Source organism: Benincasa hispida, chromosome 11 (genome assembly GCF_009727055.1).
Source record: "Benincasa hispida cultivar B227 chromosome 11, ASM972705v1, whole genome shotgun sequence".
Taxonomy (NCBI): Eukaryota; Viridiplantae; Streptophyta; class Magnoliopsida; order Cucurbitales; family Cucurbitaceae; genus Benincasa; species Benincasa hispida.
Window position 1 is genome coordinate 1,452,091 of NC_052359.1, and position 26,438 is coordinate 1,478,528.

The 26,438-nt window shown below is 31.0% G+C and overlaps 2 protein-coding genes and 2 non-coding genes across 4 annotated transcripts; 3 read left to right on the forward strand and 1 right to left on the reverse strand.

Moving 5' to 3' along the window:
* The first annotated feature begins 2,176 nt into the window (after positions 1-2,176).
* TRNAE-CUC lies at positions 2,177-2,249 on the forward strand. The gene has a single exon. It is a non-coding gene; the product is annotated as a tRNA-Glu (tRNA).
* Positions 2,250-8,770: 6,521 nt separating this feature from the next.
* On the forward strand, positions 8,771-8,843 carry TRNAE-CUC. Its single transcript has one exon. It is a non-coding gene; the product is annotated as a tRNA-Glu (tRNA).
* Positions 8,844-12,341: 3,498 nt separating this feature from the next.
* Positions 12,342-14,636, forward strand: LOC120090106 (pentatricopeptide repeat-containing protein At4g16835, mitochondrial). The gene has a single exon (XM_039047619.1). The coding sequence runs from the start codon at positions 12,545-12,547 to the stop codon at positions 14,543-14,545; it is 2,001 nt and encodes a 666-aa protein (XP_038903547.1). The 5' UTR covers positions 12,342-12,544; the 3' UTR covers positions 14,546-14,636.
* A 4,003-nt stretch (positions 14,637-18,639) lies between these two features.
* On the reverse strand, positions 18,640-22,881 carry LOC120089762 (GTP-binding protein YPTM2-like). Its single transcript, XM_039047151.1, has 8 exons — positions 22,683-22,881; positions 21,647-21,719; positions 21,210-21,257; positions 21,070-21,117; positions 20,314-20,385; positions 20,057-20,212; positions 19,852-19,955; positions 18,640-19,085 (listed from the first exon to the last, which is right to left on the reverse strand). Exons 1-8 carry the CDS (start codon positions 22,694-22,696, stop codon positions 18,992-18,994), a joined length of 609 nt encoding a protein of 202 aa, XP_038903079.1. The 5' UTR covers positions 22,697-22,881; the 3' UTR covers positions 18,640-18,991.
* Between the last annotated feature and the right edge of the window lie 3,557 nt (positions 22,882-26,438).

A 26,438-nucleotide genomic window follows, 5' to 3' on the forward strand; every position in this document is an offset into this window, starting at 1 on the left:
AAATGAAAAGAGTCGATTATCAAATTCCAACCTAATTGATTCAAGAGATAAAGGGGGCTGGTTTTCACCCAATTTTATTTTTGAATCGATAGTTTGATATCATATTTGATTTATTATAATCACTTTTCGAAAATATTTAGAATGAATTAATCCCTAATTTATGTATATCTCCATTTTGCAATTTATATTAGATCTTTAGATTTTACATTGTCTTTCTTTTCTTTTCTTTTTAATTCGAATTAATATATTTGCTTCCGATTAAGATTTTACTCATTACTTTAAACACATTATCACCTAACAAACTGCATATTTCATTCAAAATTTATCATTTTTTTATATTTTTTTAATCATGTTGCATTCACTATCATCTTATTATATTATTATGCCATAAATTTGTCTTTTTGACAAAAAAAAAAAATAGATATTCACTTTTGCAACCTTGCTATTTTTTCTATGCTTCTACGACAAGTTAGGCTTCTGGTTGTTTTTCTCTTTATGGATTCGTAGGTTCTGTAGTTGATAGAGATATAAATACAGTGTAATTGTTAAAACTTTAAATGAAAATGAAATTATGAATATAGTGTAATTGTAAATAAATGATTATCCTTTCTGATTTGTCTCCTCCGAATTATATTTGAATTTATATTTTGTTATCAAATTGGATTTTATACAAATACTTTTTGAATTAATCACGATGAACAAAAACTTCCTAATTTTTCTCTCCAAATTGTATTCAATTTTATCTTTTATTACCAAAGTTGATTTTATCTAACTATCTACTTGTTTAAATGTTTGTTACAAATTCAGTTGCATCTAAATATTTTTTTTTTAATTTTATACCTATTGTTATCAAATTAGTTTGATCCTTTTTTTTCTTCGTATTTTTTGTGTTTTCAATTTTTCATATAGAAACACATAAAAATTGTTTGTTGTACTTAAAAAAACACACATAAAAATGGCTTGTTGTACTTAAAAAATACACGCATATATATAAAACTCTAAATCTCATATTCTTCTTATTTTTCACTTAGTCGCTCCCCAAAATCTTTTTTTCCCTTTTCAATCTCATGTTTGCAATCGTTTGTTTAGCAACCCTTTCTTGAATTCCATTGTCCTGGTTAGCTTTTGACGATCACCCTCATCAGGTCATCGACCTTTATCGCTCGCACACATGTTTCATGTTTGTGTTTTTACTCAGAACATCGTTTTCAACAATGATGTTTCGGGATGAGAGTGTTAAAGTTTACTTTCAAGATCCTATGGGCAAACTGGTCACGTGGAATGATGACGATGGACCTCCTACAACTGGTTTGGTGTCAAACGCAATCATATTTCCTATAGTCGCATTGTTATGAAGCTGCGACTCTTTCAAATATTCACTTCCCAACAACAACTTCAGTAGTATAATCAACTTTGCTCTTTCTCACCTTGGAGGAAGTCCATCACTATGGACATGCATAAGTTTATAATGACTCCCGTTGTTTGGTTGTTGGCTTCCCTCACATACACGCGTTTTATAAGCAATCGGAAGCATTAACGACCATATTGAGTGATTTTTAATTTTACTTTTAGAATGTTTAGATATAGTGTATTTGTGGTTCTATAATGTTTAAGCATAGTGTATTTGTGGTATTCGAGTTGTTTTTGAAGAAATGTGTCTTTGCATTCTCGTTGTACTTGATTTGGTTTGTTTATGGTATATAAATTCATTTTATTATTCTTACAATTTTGAAATATTTTTGCCATTTTTTCAAATGAAACTTTAAAATTTGCTATTCTTTTTATCCGCCCTCATAATTATGGCCACTAATGAAAGTAAGAATTAATATTCATATGCTTAATTTTAAAACAAAATGATTATCAAGTAGGCTTGAACCCAGTACCTATACTTTAGAAATATATAATAAACCTTTTATATAAACTCTCAATGCATCAACCTTCAAATACGTGTAAATTTATTTAGATATCAAATCAACAATATGAACGGTTTTCAAAAGCAATCTTAACTAATGAATTAACTCACTTAAGAAAATTTAGGACCTTTATCTAATATATGAAGTTGGAGAATTGAAACTATTACTTCGGATTTAGTATAACAGTATTTTGGATTTTACACTGCTTATATTTATTTTAATGTTTTTCCTTTTATATTTTGTTTTCAAGTCATAACCAAGCTTCCGTTGTAGTCTAGTTGGTCAGGATATTCGGCTCTCACCCGAAAGACCCGGGTTCAAGTCCCGGCAACGGAAATTTTTTATATTTTTTTTAATATACCCTCTTTATGATATTTCTATTTTTTTTTTTTATTAATTAAGTTAAAATATCTCTTAAAACTTTAAAAAATTCTCGATTTGAAAATGTCCTAAAAGCATTAGAAATATTCTCATACATGTTTGGTTATTAATTAGATTATATAAAATAGTTTAGTGTATGTTTCAAATATGATACTAAATTTTGAATTACTATTTTATTAGTCAAATCACGTAGAATATTATTTAAACTCTTAAGATATGTTTCAAATTTATCGGTATAGATTTTGAAATATGTTAATTTAAGCTTTAAATTTTTTAAATTATTATTAAAAAAGTAACTTTTTTTTTTGTCCAAATGATTGATGAAAATTAGCATTGTGCAGAGTTTAAAAATCATATATAGTATTATTTATAACATCGTCAATTGGCGTAACAATTAATGTGTAAATATCGATTAGGTAAATATTATTGCAAATGATGGCCAACAATAAATTTTCAATTCATATTTATAAGCTTTAGTCTCTACTTATTTGAAATTGAATAAAATGTAATCTATATATTTTGTGTAACAATTTAGCTAGACTTTGTACTTTATAATTACAGACATAGCGTGTAATTATAACCCACTATAAATTCATTATATTTTAGCCTTCAAAACAAACCTCTGATCATTTTTTGGTGTCATCAACCTTGTTTTTAGATATTTTTTTTTCTAAGCTTGTATTCCAGTTCTAGCTCACTTTCTAATTATCGATTTTGTTGACATGATATAATTTGACTGTCATAAACTTTTATTATTAATCTCAAAATCTAAGATTCAATCTCCAACCCCTACATATTTTCAATATGGTTTTATTTCTTGCTCACCTTTTCGCTCTTGTCCTCTACACTTGATTTGTTTGGCATCTAAAGAATACTTCGTTTATTGCCAAATCGAATAATATTTTGTGTCAACTATTAGGTCAATCTATCATATAATCTAGTAGAATTGGTCATTTTGGTCTTAAAAATACTCACTTTAATAATTATTTTGATCTCATATGATAACTATCTTATTCTCTCTCTCTTTTTGAAATTTAAGTTTACCGTCACTACTTTTACTTTTAGTTTTCTTGCTTTATAACTTACTTTTTAAAATGTTTTAAGAAAACAATCAACATTTTGAAAACTAACCGAAAAAATTTGAAAATTTGAGTTTGTTTTTGAAAATTTTCATAGAATTTATATGTGTATTTAAATATGGTATGATACAAATCAAATAAAATTGTGTGAGAAACGAATAAGAAAAATAGAACTTGAAATTAGAAAGTGATGTGCACTAACAAATTCCAAAACTTCGATTCAATGAGTCAAGCATAAGGATTAAGTTATGGGTATGGATATTAAAAGTAGTCAACTCGATTAAATTCAAAACAATGTGTTAGGTTCGGTGGGCTTAGGCTTGAATCGAGTCTTGATCTTCACTTTTCAGCCTACATTATTGAGGGTAAAACTAGGAGTGACAATAAAATAACAAAATTTAAATTTTCATTTGTAAAAATAGCAAAATAAATGTCTACAAAAAATATATATACTAATTAGTAAATGATAAAACTACCCTAAAAACAACCAATTTAAGTATAAATAAAAATGCAAAGATACGCTGCTTTAAAAGCAACTTGAATACCATAAATACACTCTATATAAACATTATAGAACCTCAAATACACACTATCTAAACATTCTAAAAGCAAATAAATCACCCAATATGGTCTTCAACACTTATGTGTATGTGAGGGAAGTTGACGACCAGGCGCCAAGGGTTGTTAGAAACTTATGGATGTCCACATGGATGGACTTCTCCAAAGTGAGAAAAAACAAAGTTGATTATACCTATGAAATTGTTGTAGGCAAGTAAACATTTGAAGGAATTGCAATCTCAAGATGATGTGACTATTGGAAATGGGATTGCGTTTGACACCAAACTAGTTGATCATCTTAATTCCATGTGACTAGTTTGTCCATAGGATCTTGAAAACCAACTTTAAACACTATCAACACCAAAAGGTCATTGTTAAAAACTGTTGGAAGGTACCAATGAGTGAAAGAAACCAGGATCCATAAGCACTCTAATTCATTAATTCTGACACAAAAGAAAACATGCTTCCACATAAATAAATGGGTTTCATGATATACCTTTGAAGAACTTCCTTTAAGCTTTAAACCAGTTACAAATCTCCACTGAATCTTGTAGTAGACCACCCCAAGATCTTCCCTACTATCCTCTTGGTGCTCAAGATTGAGTAGTGAGACTCAAAATAAGTTGTAATTAGGGGAATTTGGAGAAACTCACAGCAGTAACCCAACAGAAAAGCAACCTTTTTCTCTCACGAATTTTTCTCAAAAATTTGTTTGGTTGCATTACCTTCACAACACTTCAATCTCTTCAATATATTGTAGACATTCATGCAAAGAGATTTGTTGCATGAGATGCAGTTCATGCTTGGAGTTAATGAAGATTTAAAGTGGGTTGTTGGTGAGCTAGTACATGAAGACAATGGAAAAAACATTTTTCCAACTTTGTGTTTTTCTTTTCTTTTTCAATTTTATCAAAATTGATTCATAATTTAATTTTATCTAATAAAATTGAAAATATTATTAATTTTAAAAAATTAATTTTCTTAATTAATTAATAACTAATTGTTTAAACAATTTAAATAATTATAATTAATTTAATATCAAATATTAAATTAATTTCTACACAATTCTATCTTCAAATATTTAAATAATATTTCCCCAAATTCATTTAATTATAATTTGAACACTTCAAATTGACTCGTCACACTATTCTAGAGCTAATCCATTTACGAGCTAATAGGGGACCTCGCGGACCTACAGATCATGGGCTCCAACGATCCGAGATTAATCGGCTAAACTCATTAGACTGATCTAACCCTCATTCGTTAACTAATGGGTGATTCCACTAAAGCCCATAGTGAACTCTCCTCAATGTAGATATATTATGTCCACTCGATATAATCATGATTTGTAAGTCATAATAACAACTGGGTCGAATCTCTATTTTACCCTAAAAATTACCTTTTGTTCCTTAAGTCCCACTGATCCCCTAATGAACTATTGATTTATGATCCAATCAACCAATCGAATCCCTCTTGGGCCAATGAGAGGGTGATGTCTCTTGTTTAAGACCCATAATCAATACTTGGAGGGAACAACCTCTCAACCTCTCAACTAACCTTAACTAGGTAAGAGTGAATTCCCTCTTGCACCCTATGTTTCCAGCTGTTCATCCAGTTTTATCACCAAAATAGTAAGCTTATTGAGCAGAAGCAGTTGGTCTACTCTTACTGTTTGCAAATCAAAGGATAATCCCGAATAAACACGAGTTCATAGTTAGCTCAGGATCAAGGTAAGTTACCTAGATCATCGCTTTGAAATAACTAATTGTTTTTCAAATAACTTATAATTATTTGAATAACTAATTGTTTTTCAAATAATTATAAGTTACCTAGATCATCGCTCAGGATTAAGTTACAAAATTAATTTTCTTAATTAATAACTAATTGTTTAAACAATTTAAACAATTATAATTAATTTAATATCAAATATTAAATTAATTTTTACACAATTCTATCTCCAAATATTTAAATAATATTTAAATATTATTTCTCCAAATTCATTTAATTATAATTTGAACACTTCAAATTGACTCGTCACACTATTCTAGAGCTAATCCATTTACGAACTAGTAGGGGACCTCGCGGACCTACAGATCATGGGCTCCAACGATCCGAGATTAATCGGCTAAACTCATTAGTAACCCCCATTCGTTAACTAATGGGTGATTCCACTAAAGCCCATAGTGAACTCTCCTCACTATAGATATATTATGTCCACTCGATATAACCATGATTAGTAAGTTAACCTTTCACAGGTTACTCATAATAACAGCTGGGTCGAATCTCTATTTTACCCTAAAAATTACCTTTTGTTCCTTAAGTCCCACTGATCCCCTGATGAACCATTGATTTATGATCCAATCAACCAATCGAATCTCTCTTGGGCCAATGAGAGGGTGATGCCTCTTGTTTAAGACCCAGAATCAATACTTGAAGGGAACAACCTCTCAACCTCTCGACTAACCTTAACTAGGTAGGAGTGAATTCCCTCTTGCACCCTATGTTTCTAGCTGTTCATCCAGTTTTATCACCAAAATGGTAAGCTTATTGAGCAGAAGCAGTTGGTCTACTCTCACTGTTTACAAATCAAAGGATAATCCCGAATAAACAAGAGTTCATAGTTAGCTCAAGATTAAGGTAAGTTACCTAGATTATCGTTTTGAAATAGTTAGTCTTAAACAGTAAACAACGTTATAAAGTGAAAGTAACTAGTTTCATGGTCCAATCTTGCACAAAACTCATTTACACAAGACACCCCCACTCCTCATGTCACAACATGCATGAATTGGGATCACTTCGTATGTAGTACTTTACAACTTTTTGTAATAACTAAAAAGTAGGCCGCATCCAATAGTGTTACCATAATAAGGTACCTAACCTTATTCATATACTATAATAATTTTGACTATTTATTCGAACCTGATCCACCTGTATGTCTCCATATAAAGTTCAAGTACTCATATAATAGTCAAAGGACTTTGGTTTGTTGGATTTCTTAAAAAAAATATATTCAATAACAACTTTATTGAATTTTCAGAATAAGTTATATTGTTTACAAACCACGAGTTTTAGGACATAAAATCCAACAAAAGCGATGTTGAAAGTAGAAACAAAAGTAGGGAACATATGTGTGAGCGACCAAGGTCGACGATCTGGCGAGGGTGGCCATCGAAAGTTAGCCAAGACGAAAGAATTCAAGAAATGGTTGCCAAACCAATGATCATATATATGAGATTGAGAAGGAGAGAGAAGTTAGTTAAACAAAATTAGATTTGAGAATAAAAAAATAAATTTGAATACAAATTGGAGAGAAAAATAGGAAGTTTTTGTGTATTGTGATTAATTCGAAAAGTAATTAGATAAAATCTAAATTCATATATAATTCAGGAAAAAAATCAAGAAGTGACCTTGTTTGTTATTATTTTTTTTAATCAATTAGGTCATAATTTGATAACTAGAACTTCAACAATTACACTGCATTCGTTGTAAAAGATTGCCATAGCAAAAATAACAAGATTGCAGAAGCGAATACTTACTTGTTTGTCAAAAAGACAGATTTTTGTTGAGATATTGATAACAAAGTATATATAAAAATTTTAAAATGATATAATAATATAATAAGATGATAAATGATACATATATGTGTGTGTGTGCGCGCACGCGTGTTTTGAAAAAACAGGAAATTTGAATGAAATATACACTTTATTTGATGATAATATTTATAAAATAAGGAACAAAACCACAGTCGCAATTAAATATGTTAACAAGAATTTAAAATATAAAAAATTAATAAGATCATGTAAAATTTGAAGATTTACTATAAATTAAAATTAAAATGAAGATATAGAAAGTCGAGATTGATTTATTTTGAATGAATTCAAAAAGTGGTTACACAAATCAAATCAGATAAAAAGCTGCCAATTCAAATTTTAAACTTGATAAAAAATGCACCACTTTTTAATCCTGTTCGTTTGGAAATTGAAGTGACACTTACCTATTTACACTATATTTATATTCATAATTGATACACGCTATAGCAATTGCACTGCATTCAATATAATTGGTCGACCATATTAGGGGTAGATTCGGTATTATAAAAGTCGACCTCACGTGAATGACACACGATTTGTGAAAACCTTATTATTTCTTGATTTTGCCATAAGTCCAAATGAACCACCAAATTTTGCTATTTTCTCCAATTTTTCTAAAAAATAATGTGTGTAAGCCTAATTAAAAAAAAAAACAAAAAAACAAAAAACAAAACCAAATAGTTGTCAAACAACCTTAAACTTAATGATTTATGCATGATAGGTAATTGACCTTCAATATGTTTCTATTTTGTTCCTATACTTAAAAGGTATATAACAAAGTTCTGAACCTCTCAATGCATCCATCTTTATAAGTATGTAAACTTATTTAAAAACCATTCTAACTAAATGAACAAATAGAATTGATATATAATAATTTTCGATAGTAATTTTAACAAAGGGTCTAAATTAGTTAACTCATAAAAAATTTTGAGTTTAATTGAATCAATTGAGGGATTTATAATTGTCTAAAAAAAAATGATAGATTTACAAAGTTAACTGTTTAAATTGATACAAGTTTTAGTTTATATTTTAAATTGATATAACACTAAAATCTATGGTTATAAACTAATTTTTTAAAAAAAAATTTAAAAAAACATAAAATTGGAAATTATATAATAATAATAACGACATATTGATTTTACACAGTTAGGATTTATTGAAATAGTTACCAAAAATATATCACTTTATATTTAATTGGCTATATCCATTTAATTAATAATTAGATTTTGCTTCATACTATCACCAGTAATCCGTTGTAGTCTAGTTGGTTAGGATATTCGGCTCTCACCCGAAAGACCCGGGTTCAAGTCCCGGCAACGGAACTTTATTTTTGTTTTTTGTTTTTTGTTTTTTATTTTGTCATTTTCGATATATCTAACTTTCCCCCCTCAATTTAATCGTTTAAGTTTGAAAATGTACTAAAAGTATTTGAAATATTTCTATAGAAAATAATTTATTTTCATTTTGTAATTCTTTTATATTTTGAACAAAAACTTATTTTATTTTTATAATTTTTTTATTAATTAAATTGCATAAAAACACTCACTTTATGGAAAATTCCAATAAAATTCTAATTTAATCCTTGAACATTGAAAATGTTATTAAAAAATGATTGGGTAGTTTCTATGTTGAAATGATGGATGAAAATAAACATTAATGTATAGAGTTTGAAATATTATTTATAATATCATTCAAGTCCATTGACTGCGTAAAATTTGAATTGTCCTATCAAATTTATTCATTTATAAAGGTGAGAAATTCCTTTTTTTCGGACAAATATGTGGGAGGATTGAATATCTAAACTCGAGGTTGATAGTACAAGTATCATGTCAATTGTATCAAGTACCATACCAATTGAGTTATACTAATTTTAATGATAAGAAATTCTATTAAATCTCAGTAAGATTTTCCTGAACGTAGACTAAATTGTTATTATTATCAACTAGAGTTAAAAAAAACTAAGGCCCATTTGGTTTTTGGATTTTATTTTTGAAAATTAAGCTTAAAGATACTAACTCCACCTTCAAATTTCTTCCCCTCTTATCTACTATTTACTAATGGTTTAAAAAACCAAGTCAAACTTTGAAAACTAAAAAAAAATTAGCTTTTAAAAACTTATGTTTGCTTTTGGAATTTGGCTAAGAATTCAACAATTGTACTTAAGAAAAATGCAAATCATTATAAAAAAATGAGAAAAAAATATGTTTAATTTTAAAAAACAAAAAATAAGTATGAAATAGTTATCAAATCAGACTTAAATTGTTAGTAAAAAGGGAGAAAGAAGAGAGAGAGAGGAGGAAAAAAAAAAGAAGCTCATAACAAATTTATCTTTAAACCTTTATTTTATAACGGAGAAAAATTAAATTTTATCCCTAAATTTGTCACCTCATAGCAAATTTCATCACAAACTTTTGATGTAATCAAATTGGTTTGCCCTTAGAAGCATGTTGCAATTAGTTTTCTATGTCTAATTTTCATGAACTCATCCATGAATATTACTGGTTACATTATAAAAAATAATCCCGAATTATGGACTCGGCTTTAATAATATTTTGAAATTTGAAAAAGTTCCATTTTAACCATTGAAGTTAGTTTGTTTTAAAAAAATCCCTATAGATTTTTAAATTATCGGCACAAATGTTATGTATACATATGTGAACAAATCTTTACATATACATGAAAAATAACAAAGATATGACATTTGTAAACAATATATGTTGTCATGCATTTTCCTCATTTCAACCTCATGTCTCAATTTTTTGTTTTTGTTTTGTTTTATTTTTACTTATGATTTTTTATCATAACCTTAATCTTTAACTAACTCATCTCCAATTTGTTATGTTAAATTTATAGGCAAAGAATTTGTATATATTTGAATTTTATTCACATAAGCAACATATAAATAGAAACATACACTTTTTTGTATTTTTTCATAAATTTAACAACAAAAGTCATTTTAGTGATCGCTTGGAAAATAATTTTAATGATTATAATGAAACATTTCAGAGTAACTCATAGTTATGAAATATTTTCTATAATTTAATCTTTAATTAAAAAAAATTAAATCATCAATTCTAAAAAAATCAAGTTTTGTACAAAAATTAAGTTGTATCGGTTTGCGTATTAGCTATGGATTAAGTTCGGCAAAAAATTTGCAAAATTCAGCGACAATAATATATATATATATATATATATATATATATATATTTTTAAAATCTTATTCTTACAATATATTAAAAATACACATAAGTTACAATCCATACTTAGAAAAAAGAAAAAGAAGATGACAACTAATATAATTTTCTAATCATTTACAAAAAAAAAAAAAAAAAAAAACTATAATATATATATATAAAGCATCGATATTTTCACTATATCATAAGAAAATCTACAAAAACATGATAATTAAGCGATAAAATATCATTAATAGTTTTTTTCTTTTTTTGAGAGAGACCTCACAATATGAGGTTAAGGCACAAGCAAACCAGAAAAATAATATAATAAAACATCAAAGCAACCTATCCAAAAGAAACAAAACTACACACAATTTAAAAAAAATATATTCAAAGGAGAAAATGCCACCTGATTCTTCCACAGTAAAAGCCTCTGACTCTTAGAGCAACTTATAAAATCTCACTTAAAATATCTAACAATTACTTAAGAAGGACTTAAAGGGGCACTAGGAACATGTTTATCACGTTCGCGCCAAACATGATAAATAACAAACACACAAGCAACTCTCAGCTGATTCCTTTACTAAAATAACAAATTCCAATCAAGCTCCGCATTCCAATACGATTATCCTATGGGAACACTAACCCGCAAAGTATATCCTATACGATATCCAATGGGAACACCAATCTCACAAAAGTATGTCTCACCCCATAGCCTTTCTTAAAGAACACTCAAAGAATAAATTATTCCTAGACTCCGCTCCAACACTACATAGATCACTGTTACTAGGGATATCAGTAGGGTTGGCAACAGGGCTGGGGTGGGTGGGGGAGGGTCCCCCGTCCCCGGCCCCGTGGGGAAACTCCCCCATCCCCGCCTTCATCTTTGAAGGCATGGGGGCTGGGAATTCCTCGTCGGGGAAACGGTCCCTGCGGGCCCCATTCCCCTACTAATTCCCCACGGGGAATCCCTATTAGATCCCCGCGGTCCTCATTTATTTTCTTTTAATTTTTTAAGTTTAGGTGACTTTTGGGCTTAAATTTAGAATTTATATATCAATATTGGGCTTACAACACTATGTATAGTATACATTATAAATATACATATAAATAAGTTATTTATATATTATAAATATATATTTATAAAATATTAAAAATATAACTATATAAAATTGGGGTCGCGGGTTAGGGCGAGGATACCATCCCCGTTCCCCCGCCCCTCCTCGAACGGAACCTTGAAAAACTTCCCCGATTTGACCCCATTTTCGGTCAAACCGGGGATTCCCCGTCCCGATCGGACGGGACCCGCGGGGACCCGACCTCGCGGAGAATTTTGCCAACCCTAGATATCAGAACACTACAATCTAACACAATTACGAGTTTGTAACCGATTCCAAATACTAAAGGAGGTTAGCCCAAGGTACCACAAGATGCTTAGGCCGTAATGACTCTCAAATATCCTTCGAAATCAACATGTTTACTTGTTTAAAAAACATAAAATTATTATTTACTAATTTAAATTAATTTTTTATTTTTATACTTTTTTTTTTTACATAAATCCATCAAAATCAACGTTTTATCAATATTTTCTTCAAAAATTTCTTAAAATTAAGAGTTCCATATTTTCGTGCACATCCACATTTTAAACTTGGATCAAAAGACGTTAAAATTTTACCACGTTCAAACTTTTTTCCTTTTTTTCCTCTTTGTTGTGTTCGTCTTGGTCTCTCTCTAAAGAGATGTGCTGTTCATTTTGATGAACCTTCAGCATCTGCCATGATCGACCATATAGAAGCTTTAAACTAAGCTCGGTAAATGGTACTATCCACTTACCGTTTCAACTATGACAAATGATCATCAATCTTAGAAACTCAAGGGCATACGCCCAGTTTCCCCCATCTTTATTCCGCCATTTTGTTTCAATCGAATCTCATTTCCAGAACCTTCATGTTGATTCCAATCAAGAATCGTCTTCCATCGCTTCTTCCATCCACCCGCCACGAAGAACCCATTTGGTTTCCCCCAATAACATGATCCCCCAACTTCATGTTGACACTACTTCTGATGTTGTTTCGTTTAATAAAACAATCGCCAGCTTTGTAAGATCTGGGCATTTAGAGTCTGCCCGTAAGATGTTTGACAAAATGCCTGTTAGAACCACAGTTACTTGGAATTCAATGCTTTCGGGATATACGAAGGTGGCTGGGAAAATGAAGGAAGCCCACGAACTGTTTGATAAAATTCCTGAACCAGATTCTGTATCTTATAACATTATGTTGGTTTGTTATTTGAGAAATTGTGGTGTTGAGGCTGCTTTGACTTTCTTTAACAGAATGCCTATCAAGGATATTGCCTCTTGGAATACATTGATATCTGGGTTTGCTCAGAATGGGCAAATGCGAGAAGCGTTCGATTTGTTTTCGGTAATGCCGGAGAAGAATGGTGTCTCGTGGAGTGCTATGATTTCTGGATATGTGGAACATGGAGATTTGGAGGCAGCTGAGAAGCTGTATAAGAATGCGCTTATGAAGAGTGTGGTTGTAGAAACTGCAATGCTGACCGGGTACATGAAGTTTGGGAAGGTGGAGTTAGCTGAAAGGATATTTCATAGGATGGTCACGAGGAATTTGGTCACATGGAACTCTATGATAGCAGGTTATGTTGAGAATTGTCGCGCAGAGGATGGTCTCAAACTTTTCAAGGCAATGATTGAATCTCGGGTAAGACCGAATCCTTCGAGTTTGAGCAGTGTTCTTCTTGGATGTAGCAACTTGTCTGCTTTGCCTATGGGAAGGCAAATACATCAATTAGTGAGTAAATCTCCGCTATCCAAAGATACAACTGCCTGTACTTCATTGATTAGCATGTACTGTAAGTGTGGAGATCTGGATAGTGCCTGGAAATTGTTTCTGGAGATGCCGCAAAAGGATGTGATTACATGGAATGCCATGATTTCAGGTTATGCTCAACACGGTGCAGGTCAAAAAGCTCTTCATTTATTTGACAAGATGAGAAATGGTGCAATGAAACCAGATTGGATCACATTTGTTGCGGTCATATTGGCCTGTAACCACGCCGGATTTGTTGATCTCGGGGTTCGATATTTCAAGTCTATGAAGGAGTTTGGAATCGAAGCAAAACCAGACCACTACACATGTGTTGTTGACCTTCTCGGTCGAGCTGGTCGGTTAAAAGAAGCTGTAGGTTTGATCAATGAGATGCCATTCAAGCCTCATGCTGCAATCTTTGGAACCCTCTTGGGCGCTTGTAGAATCCACAAAAACTTGGAACTGGCAGAATTTGCAGCCAGGAACTTGTTAGACCTCGATCCCACGAGTGCAACCGGATACGTTCAGCTTGCGAATATCTACGCAGTGACAAACAAATGGGATCAAGTGGCTAAAGTGAGGAAGATGATGAAAGAACACAATGTAGTTAAAATACCAGGTTACAGTTGGATTGAGATAAAGAGTGTAACTCATGAATTCAGATCAGGTGATAGAGTTCATCCAGAACTGACTTCCATACACAAGAAACTAAATGAGTTAGATGCGAAAATGAAGCTGGCAGGGTATGCTCCAGACCTTGAATTTGCACTCCATGATGTAGAAGAAGAGCATAAAGAGAAGCTACTGCTGTTTCATAGTGAGAAACTGGCAATTGCTTTTGGATTGATAAAAATGGCACCCGGGACGCCGATTCGAGTTTTCAAAAACTTGAGAGTCTGTGGGGATTGTCACAGAGCAATCAAGTTCATATCAGCCATTGAGAAAAGGGAGATTATTGTGAGAGATACTACGAGGTTTCATCATTTTAGAAATGGATTTTGCTCATGTGGTGATTACTGGTAAGTTATTGAATTTTTTGAACCATTGCACATTGAGGATGATGATGATGTTACAAGGGCTGACCAAATTATAGCAGTTATATTGTCTCAAAAAATGAACAAGATTCTTTTTTTTTTTTTTTTTTTTTTTTTTTTTTTTTTTTTTTATATAAATTTTTAAGGCAGTGATTTCTGTTTCTTTTTTAGCCTGGTTTGTCAGTAGTCAATTGCTTGATTATATTTTATGTTTTTAATTTCATTGCATCAAAATGGATTCAGCTAAAATTATTTGGAGCGAAAATCCTCGCGACTTACATCAAAACATAAAACCTTTGATATATGGGCACGTTTACCCAATCCGTAATGAAAATTGGTGTCGTCGTAATCAGCTACGATCGCAAACGTAATTGAATTATTTTTTTTATCATGTTTACTTATTTGTCACAATCATTGTTACCGTTTAGGGTCATTCAAAAACAGTAAATGTGATAGTAATTGTGACAAATTCATAATTTTCATGCTGTAACAGTAATAGTAACGGTAATCGTAATGATAACGTCGACGTAATTTTCAAACATGGTTAAATTGAGTATCATCTGCTCGTTAATCAATTTGTATTTTTTATTACCGATTTGGAAGTGGACATGGATATCAGTACGGGTACGGAACACAAGTAAACAACATTAAATGTAATCAAATAAGACTGACTTTTCCGATTATCATTGATTTTTTATGTTTTTCTTAGGCTCATGAAGTTTTTTTTGGGAGATTACAATTTAAAATTGAATGAGTATAACGTATTGACAAGAATGTTAGGCCATAAAAAAGCTATTTTGAATGAGAAATTTTGGACCAATCACAAGTTGTCACGACATTTATTAAATTAATGACGAAATTTTAAATCATTAAATTTGGGTCCAATTAGAAATTGACATATGTCCGAATCGAAGTTGAAGATAAATTTTGATGACGCCACGTGGTTTTATCACTCATTCAGGTCAAAATCCAACTAAGCTAAAAAAAATAGGTTGAATTTGACATTTCTAAATCAAACCCATGGGCTAACCAGGCCCAAGCCCATGAAGCCCATAAGAGAGCCTATAAATACAAGCATGAAGTACAAGCAAGATCTTCAAGTCAAGCACATCCACCCAACCGAGAGAATCAAAAGGTCGATGATCATCCAAGAAGATCAACAAGGTTGATGGTTGATCATCCAAGAAGATCAAGTCGAAACTCAACAAGCCCCCAACTTAAAGACTATAGTCGATCCTCCAAGGAGATCAACAAGCCCTCAACTTAAAGACTATAGTTTATTTTGGAGATTGTACTCACTTTTCACAAAATTAATATAAATACAAAGTTCAAATTCCACGAAATAAATTTCTCTTGAAATCTCGTGCGAACAGCTATCATATCCATTTAAGTTGGGTCATTGGGATTCGTATATCGTAAATTTATTCTTTCTTTCTTTCTTTGTTAAATTAGAGGAATTTAATATATAAAATATTATATATTGAATAATATTGTAAAATAATATATTTTTAAAATTGGAATTCACCGTCCAAATTTGATATTATTACTAAACACATTCGAAAACACTCGAAATATAAAATATTATCGATTATTCGGAATCATTTGTTTCTAACTGTTGGTTTATAGATTTCTAGCCAAACGCAACATTAACTTTTAGGTTTGTTTTATTAGATCGAACTTTTGAAAAAATGTTTGCCCAATAACCTCCCTAAAGAACATATTGCATCGCTTGCTTCAAATTTATAACATATAAACTCATATATTAGGTAAAATTATGGGTAAATTGGTTTCCGCTTATAAAAATGGGTGTAATTATAATATGATTCAATTAATGAATCAATTGCAATGGACTTCAATCACATAATTGTATTGATTTTGATCATCTTTACCTAAAATCATGAATGTGTCATATTTACTGTTATAGTTATCGTTTGACCCCAACAATAAAGATAACGATAACTTGAGCACCTTTCACTTGAGCACCTTTCGTTCCTTAATTAGATTGTGTGTTTTGATTACAGATTTGAAGATAGACCCCACAATTCATTACAAAACACAGGTAAATAACAACACATGTAATCAAATGCACTCCACTTGTTAAATTACATTGATGGGTCATGTTTCACCTTAGATAAAGGTGGCGTAAACCTAGAAAATATATTCTAAAAAATAAATAAATAAAAACAAATTATAAAATAAAACCTGACAACATTTGATACCGACATACTTGATACTAGATTATAAATTGTTATTCTATATTGAAGCATCTCCAACCATTTAACTCCCGAGTACACGATTTCCCAATAGGGGTGTTTGTGGATTGGTTTGGATTGAGTTGAAACACTTTTTAGACATAACCAATTGTTCGGATTGTAAATTTTTTCAACCTAGATAAGCCTCATTAAATAATGAATCCAACCCAACCCAACCCTGAAAATGTTGGGTTGGTTCGGGTTACTCGGATAATTATTTAAAATATTGTTTTAAAAATAAGCAACATGTTAAAATGTAAAAGAATTTGGTTAATTATTTTCACGTATTGAAATAAGATTAACAAATTAGTTTTAATTATATTACAAAAAATTTATTTCCATAGTGTGAAAAAACTATTTTAAATTCTTGGTGGATAATAAATAATCTAAAAAAAATCATGAAATTAAGTGAAATTAAAATAAATAAATAAATATATATAATTGGATTGGAAGTAAAAGAAAACATACTTTTTATTATTAATAATGAGTACAAGTTGGTTCGGGTTATTTTTTGTGAATCCATAAACCAATCCAACACATAAAATTTTCATTTAATTGAAAACAAACCAACCCAAATGAATTAATAGTACAACCCAATCCGAACGTTTTGGGTTCTCCATATTTCTTCTCCATTTCTATTTTGTTGAAGAAATTTGATTTGTTGGATAACCATTTGGAACTTTGAAAATTAGTTTATAAATTATATTCTAATAATGTTTCACGAAAATCTATATAGACATATATATAGTTTTTAAAAATTTGTTTTTATTTTTAATAAAAATGATAAGAAAGCAAACAAAAATTTTAAAAAATAAAATAATTATTAAATGAGACCTAAATATTTATTAATTATAGTTCTCATCGCTAAATTTCAAAACCGTAGTATTCGTTCTCAACTTATGTAGATTGCCTAGAGCATAAACTAAAATATTCTGGAGCCGTAACATACAAATATCCCTTCTAAAGTTCTAAAGTAGCTATTGATACGATTAACGAATACATATTGATTATTGTATTAGGTTAGTTTCTGAAGGTTAATTATCTATTAAATAAAACCATAGAAGAACTACAATCATATATTAAAGGAAAGACTAAGACCATTTAAATTGACCTAGGAAAAAAATATTGTTCAAAAAATTCATTTTTATTTAAACATTTTTGATAAAAATTGATTAAAATACACTCAAAAGCTATTTTGAGTGGTTACCAAACCCTCTAATTTCTTTCAAAATGACTTATTTTTTTAAATTAAATACTTCAAAATGTAATCTAAACACCCTTAAATTACAAAATTAAAATTATTAAAAAAACCCTTGAAGTTCACCACTTGTTTAAAAAATACTCTAATCCTATCAAAAGTTGCAATTTTACTCTTGACCTTTCATAAAAGTTCAGGAGCTACTCTTAATATAAAAACGACGGTGACTAGAATTAAGCTAGAAAGTATAACACTCGTACACATTGACTTCTTGTTCAACATCCCAACAATTTTTCTACTCCAAGATTAGCTTTGAAACACTGATGAAGAGTAAAGAATAATATTGTAACTTTGAATAATTGAAGTATCTTTTGAATGAAAAGTTAGGCCAAATTTAGCCTTAAAAAAGTTGAAATAGCAACTTTCTACTCCAACATTAATTCAACTATCACTTTGTCTAATTAGACCCTATCAAAAGTCATGGAAATGATTTAGTCCAACAAATCTGCATTATAGAATGAAAATTACATGGGTGCGTCCTGAATTGTACCCATCTTTTTACAACCTACTTAAAAGTCAACAATCACAATTTGTCATGTGACAAACTTTTTCCTTAAAAAAAAAATAGATCTCTTTCCCTTGAAAGGCATAGAGGCTATACCCCACGTATAACATTAAAATTAGGTAATGTTTAGATCTTGATGAATTCCACCAGGCGGAATGACATGAAGGAATTGGAAGATAAAAGAGCAAATAGTGCTATTCACCAAATAATATTTTTTTCCTAATTTGTACAGATGGTTTTTTTTCCTTCGTGTTATCAGAATCAAATACATGGAAAAGAATGGGAATTTTAAACAAAGTGCTGACCAACAAAGTGAATGGTGGAGAGAAGGACACAAAACAAAACAAAGCTTTAGAAGAAAAGAGTTTTACATGTGAAGGACCAATCAGACCATACCAGTACAGTGCTAATCATAGAGATCTAAGATGAGCAACAACCAGACTTTTGGTTCACAGGCTGTCCTCGAATTTGCACAGTTGGCGGCCGCGCATTGTTCATCGGTTGAGTTGCCATCCTGCAAAATAATCCCATTTCACAGGTCAGAGAACATACCAGGCACCAGCTTTCCAGGTTGTTTACTTCGAGACAAAAGTCAGATATTTTGTCACGTAATAATGTTAAAGATACCGAATTGATATCTGTATTGTCCCCTTATAACCGTTCAATAAAGGTTCGAGATATAGTTTGTGATTCTCTCAAACCTCCAACGTTTTGGCCAGCCACATTGTTCTAGCTTCCAATAATTTCTCCCTATTTACACACCTCAACATATTCCTCAGACAAGGTTCCCTAAAAAAACGTATGGGATGCTTGAGTTTGAGATTGAAAGGCTTCGGATAATACGAGTTGGATTATCAAAACTTAAGTTTGTGTAATCTATGTTTGATTTGTAGTTTTCATGATTTGAAAAAGATGCAGGTTTTTTAGAAATCCATCCCACGAACCACACATCCGCGTGTCTATTGAACATTTGGACCACATATTAGAATGGTGGGAATCCTTATTATTAGGATTCTTAAATCACCAATTGACCCAAAAGCTTAAACTTATGTGTAAAGGCAAATTTAATAATATATCATCTACCACTCTCCCTCACTGGTGGGCTTGAAATATGCAGAAGACTCAATGAATGGAAATCAACATTGCAGGGATTTGAACATAGGACCTAGACCATCTGCTCTGATACCATCTTAAATTACACTAATTGACCCAAAAGCTTAATCTTATGAGTGAAGATAAATTTAATATTATATCATCCAAGAAGTCCAAAGTAAACTTACCTATTCTTGATTTCAGCAGCCATGGCCATGAAAGCCTGTTCAACGTTCATGGCACTTTTAGCACTTGTTTCCATAAAGGGAATCCCAATTTCATCCGCAAACGCCTAGAAAAGAAAACATAAAGTCTCACTTCGCTAAGCCTTTTTCAGGGCCAAAAGGCAAAAAACTTCATGTAAAGAATGAATCCGAAAGAAAATGATGATACCTTTGCTGTCTCATAGGACACGACTTTGTTCGCCGTCAGGTCAGACTTGTTGCCCACAAGAAGCTTATTCACGTTTTCACTTGCATAACGATCAATTTCATTTAACCACTGCTTGACATTATTGAAACTGTCTTGGTCTGTGACATCATAAACAACCTGCCAAGAGTCAACAAGATTCAGAATAATTATCATGCACAACTAACCCCGAGATCAAGTTTTATACACACAAGGAGGTTTAGAAAGTATGTGGCTCTTACAATAATGCCATGAGCACCGCGGTAGTAGCTGCTCGTTATTGTTCTAAAACGTTCTTGGCCAGCAGTATCCCACTGCACATTGTAAGCAAAAGTTTGTCAAGTCTTCTTTCCAACAGTATAATAACAGGCAGAATTTGGAGGATGGATTCCATAAGTAGAAATTTCAGGATAGACTTTTCTTAAGACCAAGTTAGTGTCCTACTTCAGTGTATGTTTACTCTCCGCTGGATGGTAAACAGAGATGAGGTAAATTTATCAATAAAAAAAAACCGAAGGTGTCCTTTCAGGGACAAGAGAATTTGTCAAGTTTGACCTAGATGATTACATCTAGAACAATATCATCCTCTATCTTAGAAATGTTTTACGAACTTGTTCTTTCTTAGGGTTTAACCAAGGTGTTATTAGGAAGAGGACACCATCACGTCTCAAAGGTAAAGTAAATAGTTGGTTACTTCCATACAAATTTATAAAATAAAAGAGTACAAAGGCATTAATGTGCTGTCAACTAAAAGCATAAAGAAAACTACACATGCGGCATGCGGCTTTCATAATTACTTCAAACGAAAGTCTATTTTGTTAATACATAAAATAAACGCTTCATATCAGCCACCTTTACTGGAAGACACGTGGTTAAGACCTCTAATCCTAAACATACGGTAATAAAATGTTTATTTCATATGGTCAACGCCAATATTTAGACAAAAGATACTACCTACATAATAAGCCAACTAGGAGAATCGGAGATATTAAACTTACTATTTGGAGCTTTATAGTCTTCCCATCGAGCTCCACTGTGCGGATTTTCTAAAAGAAAGAAAACACAATATGTATTAGAACAACGGATTTCTTTAAAGCAATCCTCGTAAATACCAGAAGAGTGGGAAATCAAAACTTACAAAGTCAACCCCGATGGTGCTAATGTAGCTATCCAGATATGAATCGTCCTGTTGAGCAAGAAAATAGAAAATGAAAAGTAATTCCTACAATAAATCCAATAATCTACGTACAGCATTAGATACCAATGAATATCAGCACCTAATAACATTCACGTGCTGTTTAGCAACAAATTCCACACACACACACAAAACTGCATAAGGCTACAGCACACATAAGGTAGTAATTCTTGGTACAACTACAAGTATGCAACAATATAGAGTTCACACCCAAACCACCTGACATGTGATAGAAGTTGGAAACTGGAGATAGTGAATCAAAATTAGCTATTGAAATTAATTAATACTTGTGAATTTGACAGCATAGTTCAGAGCCAGAGAAGAAAAAAAAAAAAACTGTGAATCACAAACAGAAAGTTGTAGAATCGTTGAGCACTTACTGCAAACCTCAGAAGGAGACATGATTTTCCAACACCAGAATCTCCAATAAGCAGGAGCTTAAACAAATAATCACTGCAGGAAAGAAATAAATATCGCTTAGAGCTGGAGAAATATATGAAGTGCAATTATAGATAACGTTATTGAAATATTGTACAGCATTCTCATAAATAATCTAAAACATATCTTAAGCAAATATATTGATTGAAAAATTGAAACAAGAACGATGCAGATGATGCCCACTAAATATTTAAATGTAAAATTTCTTAATGAAATAGAACATCGACATGAACCAAAACACTTTGTATATACAACAAGCAATCATATTCTACCATCTATCCTTCTCTATGAAAACTCAGCCTAGCAGATCAACCTGTTATAATTTTTTCTATTTTCAAACAAATTATTCATTGTTTTCCCATCTTTGACGCCAAGGACCAACTGACGCCAAAGAGCGTACAGCGCAAGACTTTATTCCATACCAACCAAACAAAATAGCCGCTAGTTATAGAAAGTAAAACAGGTACAGAACATAAATAAGTTTTGACCTGTATTAATTTCGGCAAAATTTACAAGACAAGACACCTAACTAAACTATTCCAAAAACTATGGAATTACATCTCTTTATATATTTTTTGAGGAAAATTTGTTCGACGATGAAATGTTGCTTTAACATAAGGATCGAGAACTCATTGTTTATCAGCAAACGCTGTCAAAGAATCAGACGCAATTTAGCACCGATGACCGAAATTGATCGAATCGCGTGGATCTGATTCCAATCACAAGGATCTATACCGAAAAATCGCCACAAGAGCCCGACGAATCATATATACTCAGGCTTACCAGATTATTAAAAGAAAATTTAAGAAGAAGAAGGCGAAATTAAGATTAAGCAACCACGTACCAGATCTAGGATAATTCTAAACAAAAATAACAAAAAAAAAAAAAAAAAAAAAAAAAAAACACGCAAGTTCCGAGAAGTGTATTGAAATTAATTTAAAAACGAACAATGATTAGAGGCAAAGAATTCGCGCTTACTATTCAGGCGTCATGGCGGATAAGCGGTGGAGATCGATGGACTCACAGAGAATTCCTCACGGTGCTGGAGAGACGTAAATTTTGCCGGCGAGTTTCGATCGGAATGCGGAGGAATTCGCCGGAGAAAACGGAATTGTTGAATGAAGGTAAGAGGAAAAGAAGGAGAAGAATGATTTGTATTTGCGTTTTCTGAAGAACCTAGAAATCTGCACGGCAATAAATTTGAAAAATGGGAGTTCCGTAATGACGTAGGACAGCCTTTTGCATGTTGCCACGTGTTATTATGTGATTTACGATTTTAGACATTTCAAAGTATTAATTACCATTTAATGATAGGGACGCTAAATTCAAGTATATAAATATGATACAAACTTTTTTTTTTTTTTTTTTTGATGAAAGTACAATCTTGTCCCATCTTTTGAAATTTGATAAATTTTGATCGTTTAGTCCAACTACGGTTCGCAACGGGGCGGGACGGGATCGGGACCAGGGATATACTCCCGATTCCCTTTCCCGTGAGGATTTATAAACCACGTCTCCATTTCATTCCCCTTTTTGGGAGTTAGGATCGGGGTCGAAAAATCCCTTTTCGAGAATTGGGTCCCATGAGAAAAAAAATTCTTGTTTATATTTTTATTTTTAATTAATTAATATTTAAAATCAATTAAATTTTGGTATTTATATTCCAATTTTAAATATTCCGGATGGGGACCCATTTTTTATCCCCAATTTGATCCCATCTTCGGTCAAATCGGGGCGGGGTGAGAACCTGACCCTGTAGAGATTCAACCCTAGTTCCAACTATTAGTTTATAGTTGATTTTTCTAAAACATTTTTTTTAACCGGTGAGTCTTTCCAATAAAAGTTCTTGAAAATTATTCATATTAGTAAAATTTGAAACATGTAGATTATTATTTAGGTTATAAAACACTTTTGGTCCCTGAACTTTTAAGAAAGTAATAATTTAGTCCATCAACTTTGGTTTGTGATGATTTTTTTTTCAATTATGTAATAATTTAGTCTATAAACTTTATTATGTAATAATTTAGTCCCTAATGCAAATAAATTTATCAAAATTATATGTCAATTTTTATTATTTTATGATGAATACTTTGTATTATAAAAAATATCGAGTCTCTAATTAGTTTATCGATTTATTTATGCAAGAAATCTTAAACTCTAATTTCTACCTTAGGGACTAAATTGTTACAAATTTGAAAGTACAAGGGCTAAGTTGTTACATACTAAAGTATAGGGACTAAATTGTTACTAAATTGAAAGTTTAGAAACTAAATCGTTATAAACCAAAGTTTAGGAACTAAATTATTACTTTATGAAAATTTAAGGACTAAAAGTGATTTTTAACCTAATTTATTAGTTTGAATTACTAAATTTAAGATTTATTGAAAATATAAGAACTAAAATTTAACACGAGTAATTGAATTAAATTGAGTAAAACCCAAATAACCAAAAAGATACTTTGATCAACATTTAAATTTGTGTATTTTGTGTTTCTACATTTAAAAAGTGTTTAAGTTTTTAAATTTTCAACTTCATGTACAATAGATCCTTAATAGATTCTTAAACTTTTCATTTTGTATCTAATATATTCATGAATTTTAAAATTTATGTGTAACATATCTTTGATCTATTCAACCTCTATCATCTTTTGTGTAATATATAATGTATTAAAAATGAGCACTGTTTTTTTTTTGGACTCTTATGTCCCTAGAAATAAAAGTTAATTACTTAGTTCACCGTACAAGTTGATTAGTAAAAATTCGAAATTCCACTTTTCTTTTCTTTATTACTCTATCATGGGTAATGATAGTGGGCCCTCAAAATACTCAACCCACGTTGGAAGAAGTTTATTAACAAACATTTAGAATTCCACTTTTCTTATTTAAAATATCAAAATCGTGAATTCTTTTTTAAAAAATAAAAAATAATAAAAAACCGATTCTTATAATATAACAAATTTCTACGAAGTAAATATATACTAAACACAAATTTTGAACATTCAATTTCATAATATATATATTTTTTCCATTCTTAAACACCAAACATATTTCAAACAAATGAAAAAATTTTCACAACTACTTAATCATTTCAATCATGTAAATTAAAAGCTTAAACATTGAATAACAATTTATTTTTTCTTCTTGAAAAATGTAACATATTTTCACCACATAATTTGAACACTCAGTTGCATACAATTTTATCTACATCTCCAAAGACAAGTCACATTCCAATAAAATGAACATTTTCTCTAATTCCTAATCCTCGATTCTTAATCCTCAATTATTTTAACTCAGAACCATAAATGTTAACTAAAAAAAAAAAAAAACTAAATAGGATTGATTCTTATCTTGTTTTTTGCCCATTTGTGAAACATGAATTTCAATTTTGATGGTTACTGATTTTTTTCCTTTTTTGTGCAAACGTTTGATTCTTTACATTTTACACTAATACAATGAAATAATTTATTTTTTTGTGCAAACTCAATTTTTGCAAACCCTTTTTTGTTCAAACATTTTTTATGATTAGTTTTTATGGTTAAATCTAATCTACCACTTACAGATGAAATAATAATATCTACAAAAATGTCTATGTACATGTAAAAGAATGCATAACAATGAATAGCACTCGATACATGATAAATTGTTCCCCAACAATTAAACAAAATTTAGAACATAAAAAGTATACTCCAAACTTAAAACATCAAACCAATTATAGGAAGGATTCTATAATTAGTTTAAGCCCTACAAGTAAGATAACAAACTATAGTTAAATTAGAATGAATTTAAATGCAAATAAAATTAAAATCAAACATATTACAACAACCTTCAAAGGTCTGGAACTAATTAGATTGGAATATTGCATTTAACGTAGACAAAATACTATTATTTATATAACCAACAACACTAATATACTTTAACGGTTGTAGAACGTATGAGTTGAACATGCACAAAAAGTAGGGTTGTTTATTAAGGGTTTATTTACATATTCGCAAAAATTAGGGGTGTCATTAAAGGTTCCTTAGAGGTGGTCTTCGTTGGAGTTGGTCTTCTAAGGTGAATGTTAGTGTTGGTTGATAGAGGTGGTCGTCATTCGAGTGGATTATCGAAGATGGCTTTTGTCAGAGTTGCATCGAAGGTGACTGCCGGAGCCTAGGCTTGATTGTCAGAACCCGGAGTTGGTCGTCAGGGTTGGCCGCGCTAAGGTGGTCGTCGAAGTTGCTTGTGCAAAAGTGGTCGTTAGAGTTGTTCACTAGAGTTACATCGAAGGTGGTCGTCGGGCTCGAAATGTTGGGATAAACACTATATCCTTTGGATCAAGTATCCCATTCTGTCTAAATCTAATAAAATACTAATCAACTAAAAACAACAATAATAATCAAGTAAAGACACAAACAATTTTAACGTGGAAAAATCTCCTCAATATGAGGAGTAAAAAACCACGCACCGAAGTCAAAATCTCCACTATAATCAATAATGGGTACAAACAAGGTCTCTCTAGTCACAACTAGAGGTACACAGTGAATAACTCAAGATTAGCAATATCGGCAGCAAACGGAAATTATAATAAAGAATAAAATTAGAAACATCTCACTTGAAGTGGCAACCAATTACCCTTGGTATCTAACTGTAGGTAGCTCCAAACAAAATCTCCATCGTCCAGATTGAAAACCCTCGTGTCAAGAACATACTGTCAAAATTTCAACTCTATCGGACCATGGATCGATCCTTAAATGGT

What these genes read in the sequence shown, in the direction of transcription:
- LOC120090106 (XM_039047619.1), top strand. Translation starts at nt 12,545, where the DNA reads ATGATCATCAATCTTAGAAACTCAAGGGCATACGCCCAGTTTCCCCCA.
- LOC120089762 (XM_039047151.1), bottom strand. An exon ending in GTCTCCTTCTGAGGTTTGCA is followed by an intron (nt 21,258 to 21,646) that starts GTAAGTGCTCAA and finishes CTTGCTCAACAG; the next exon opens with GACGATTCATATCTGGATAG. An exon ending in GCACCATCGGGGTTGACTTT is followed by an intron (nt 21,118 to 21,209) that starts GTAAGTTTTGAT and finishes TCTTTCTTTTAG; the next exon opens with AAAATCCGCACAGTGGAGCT.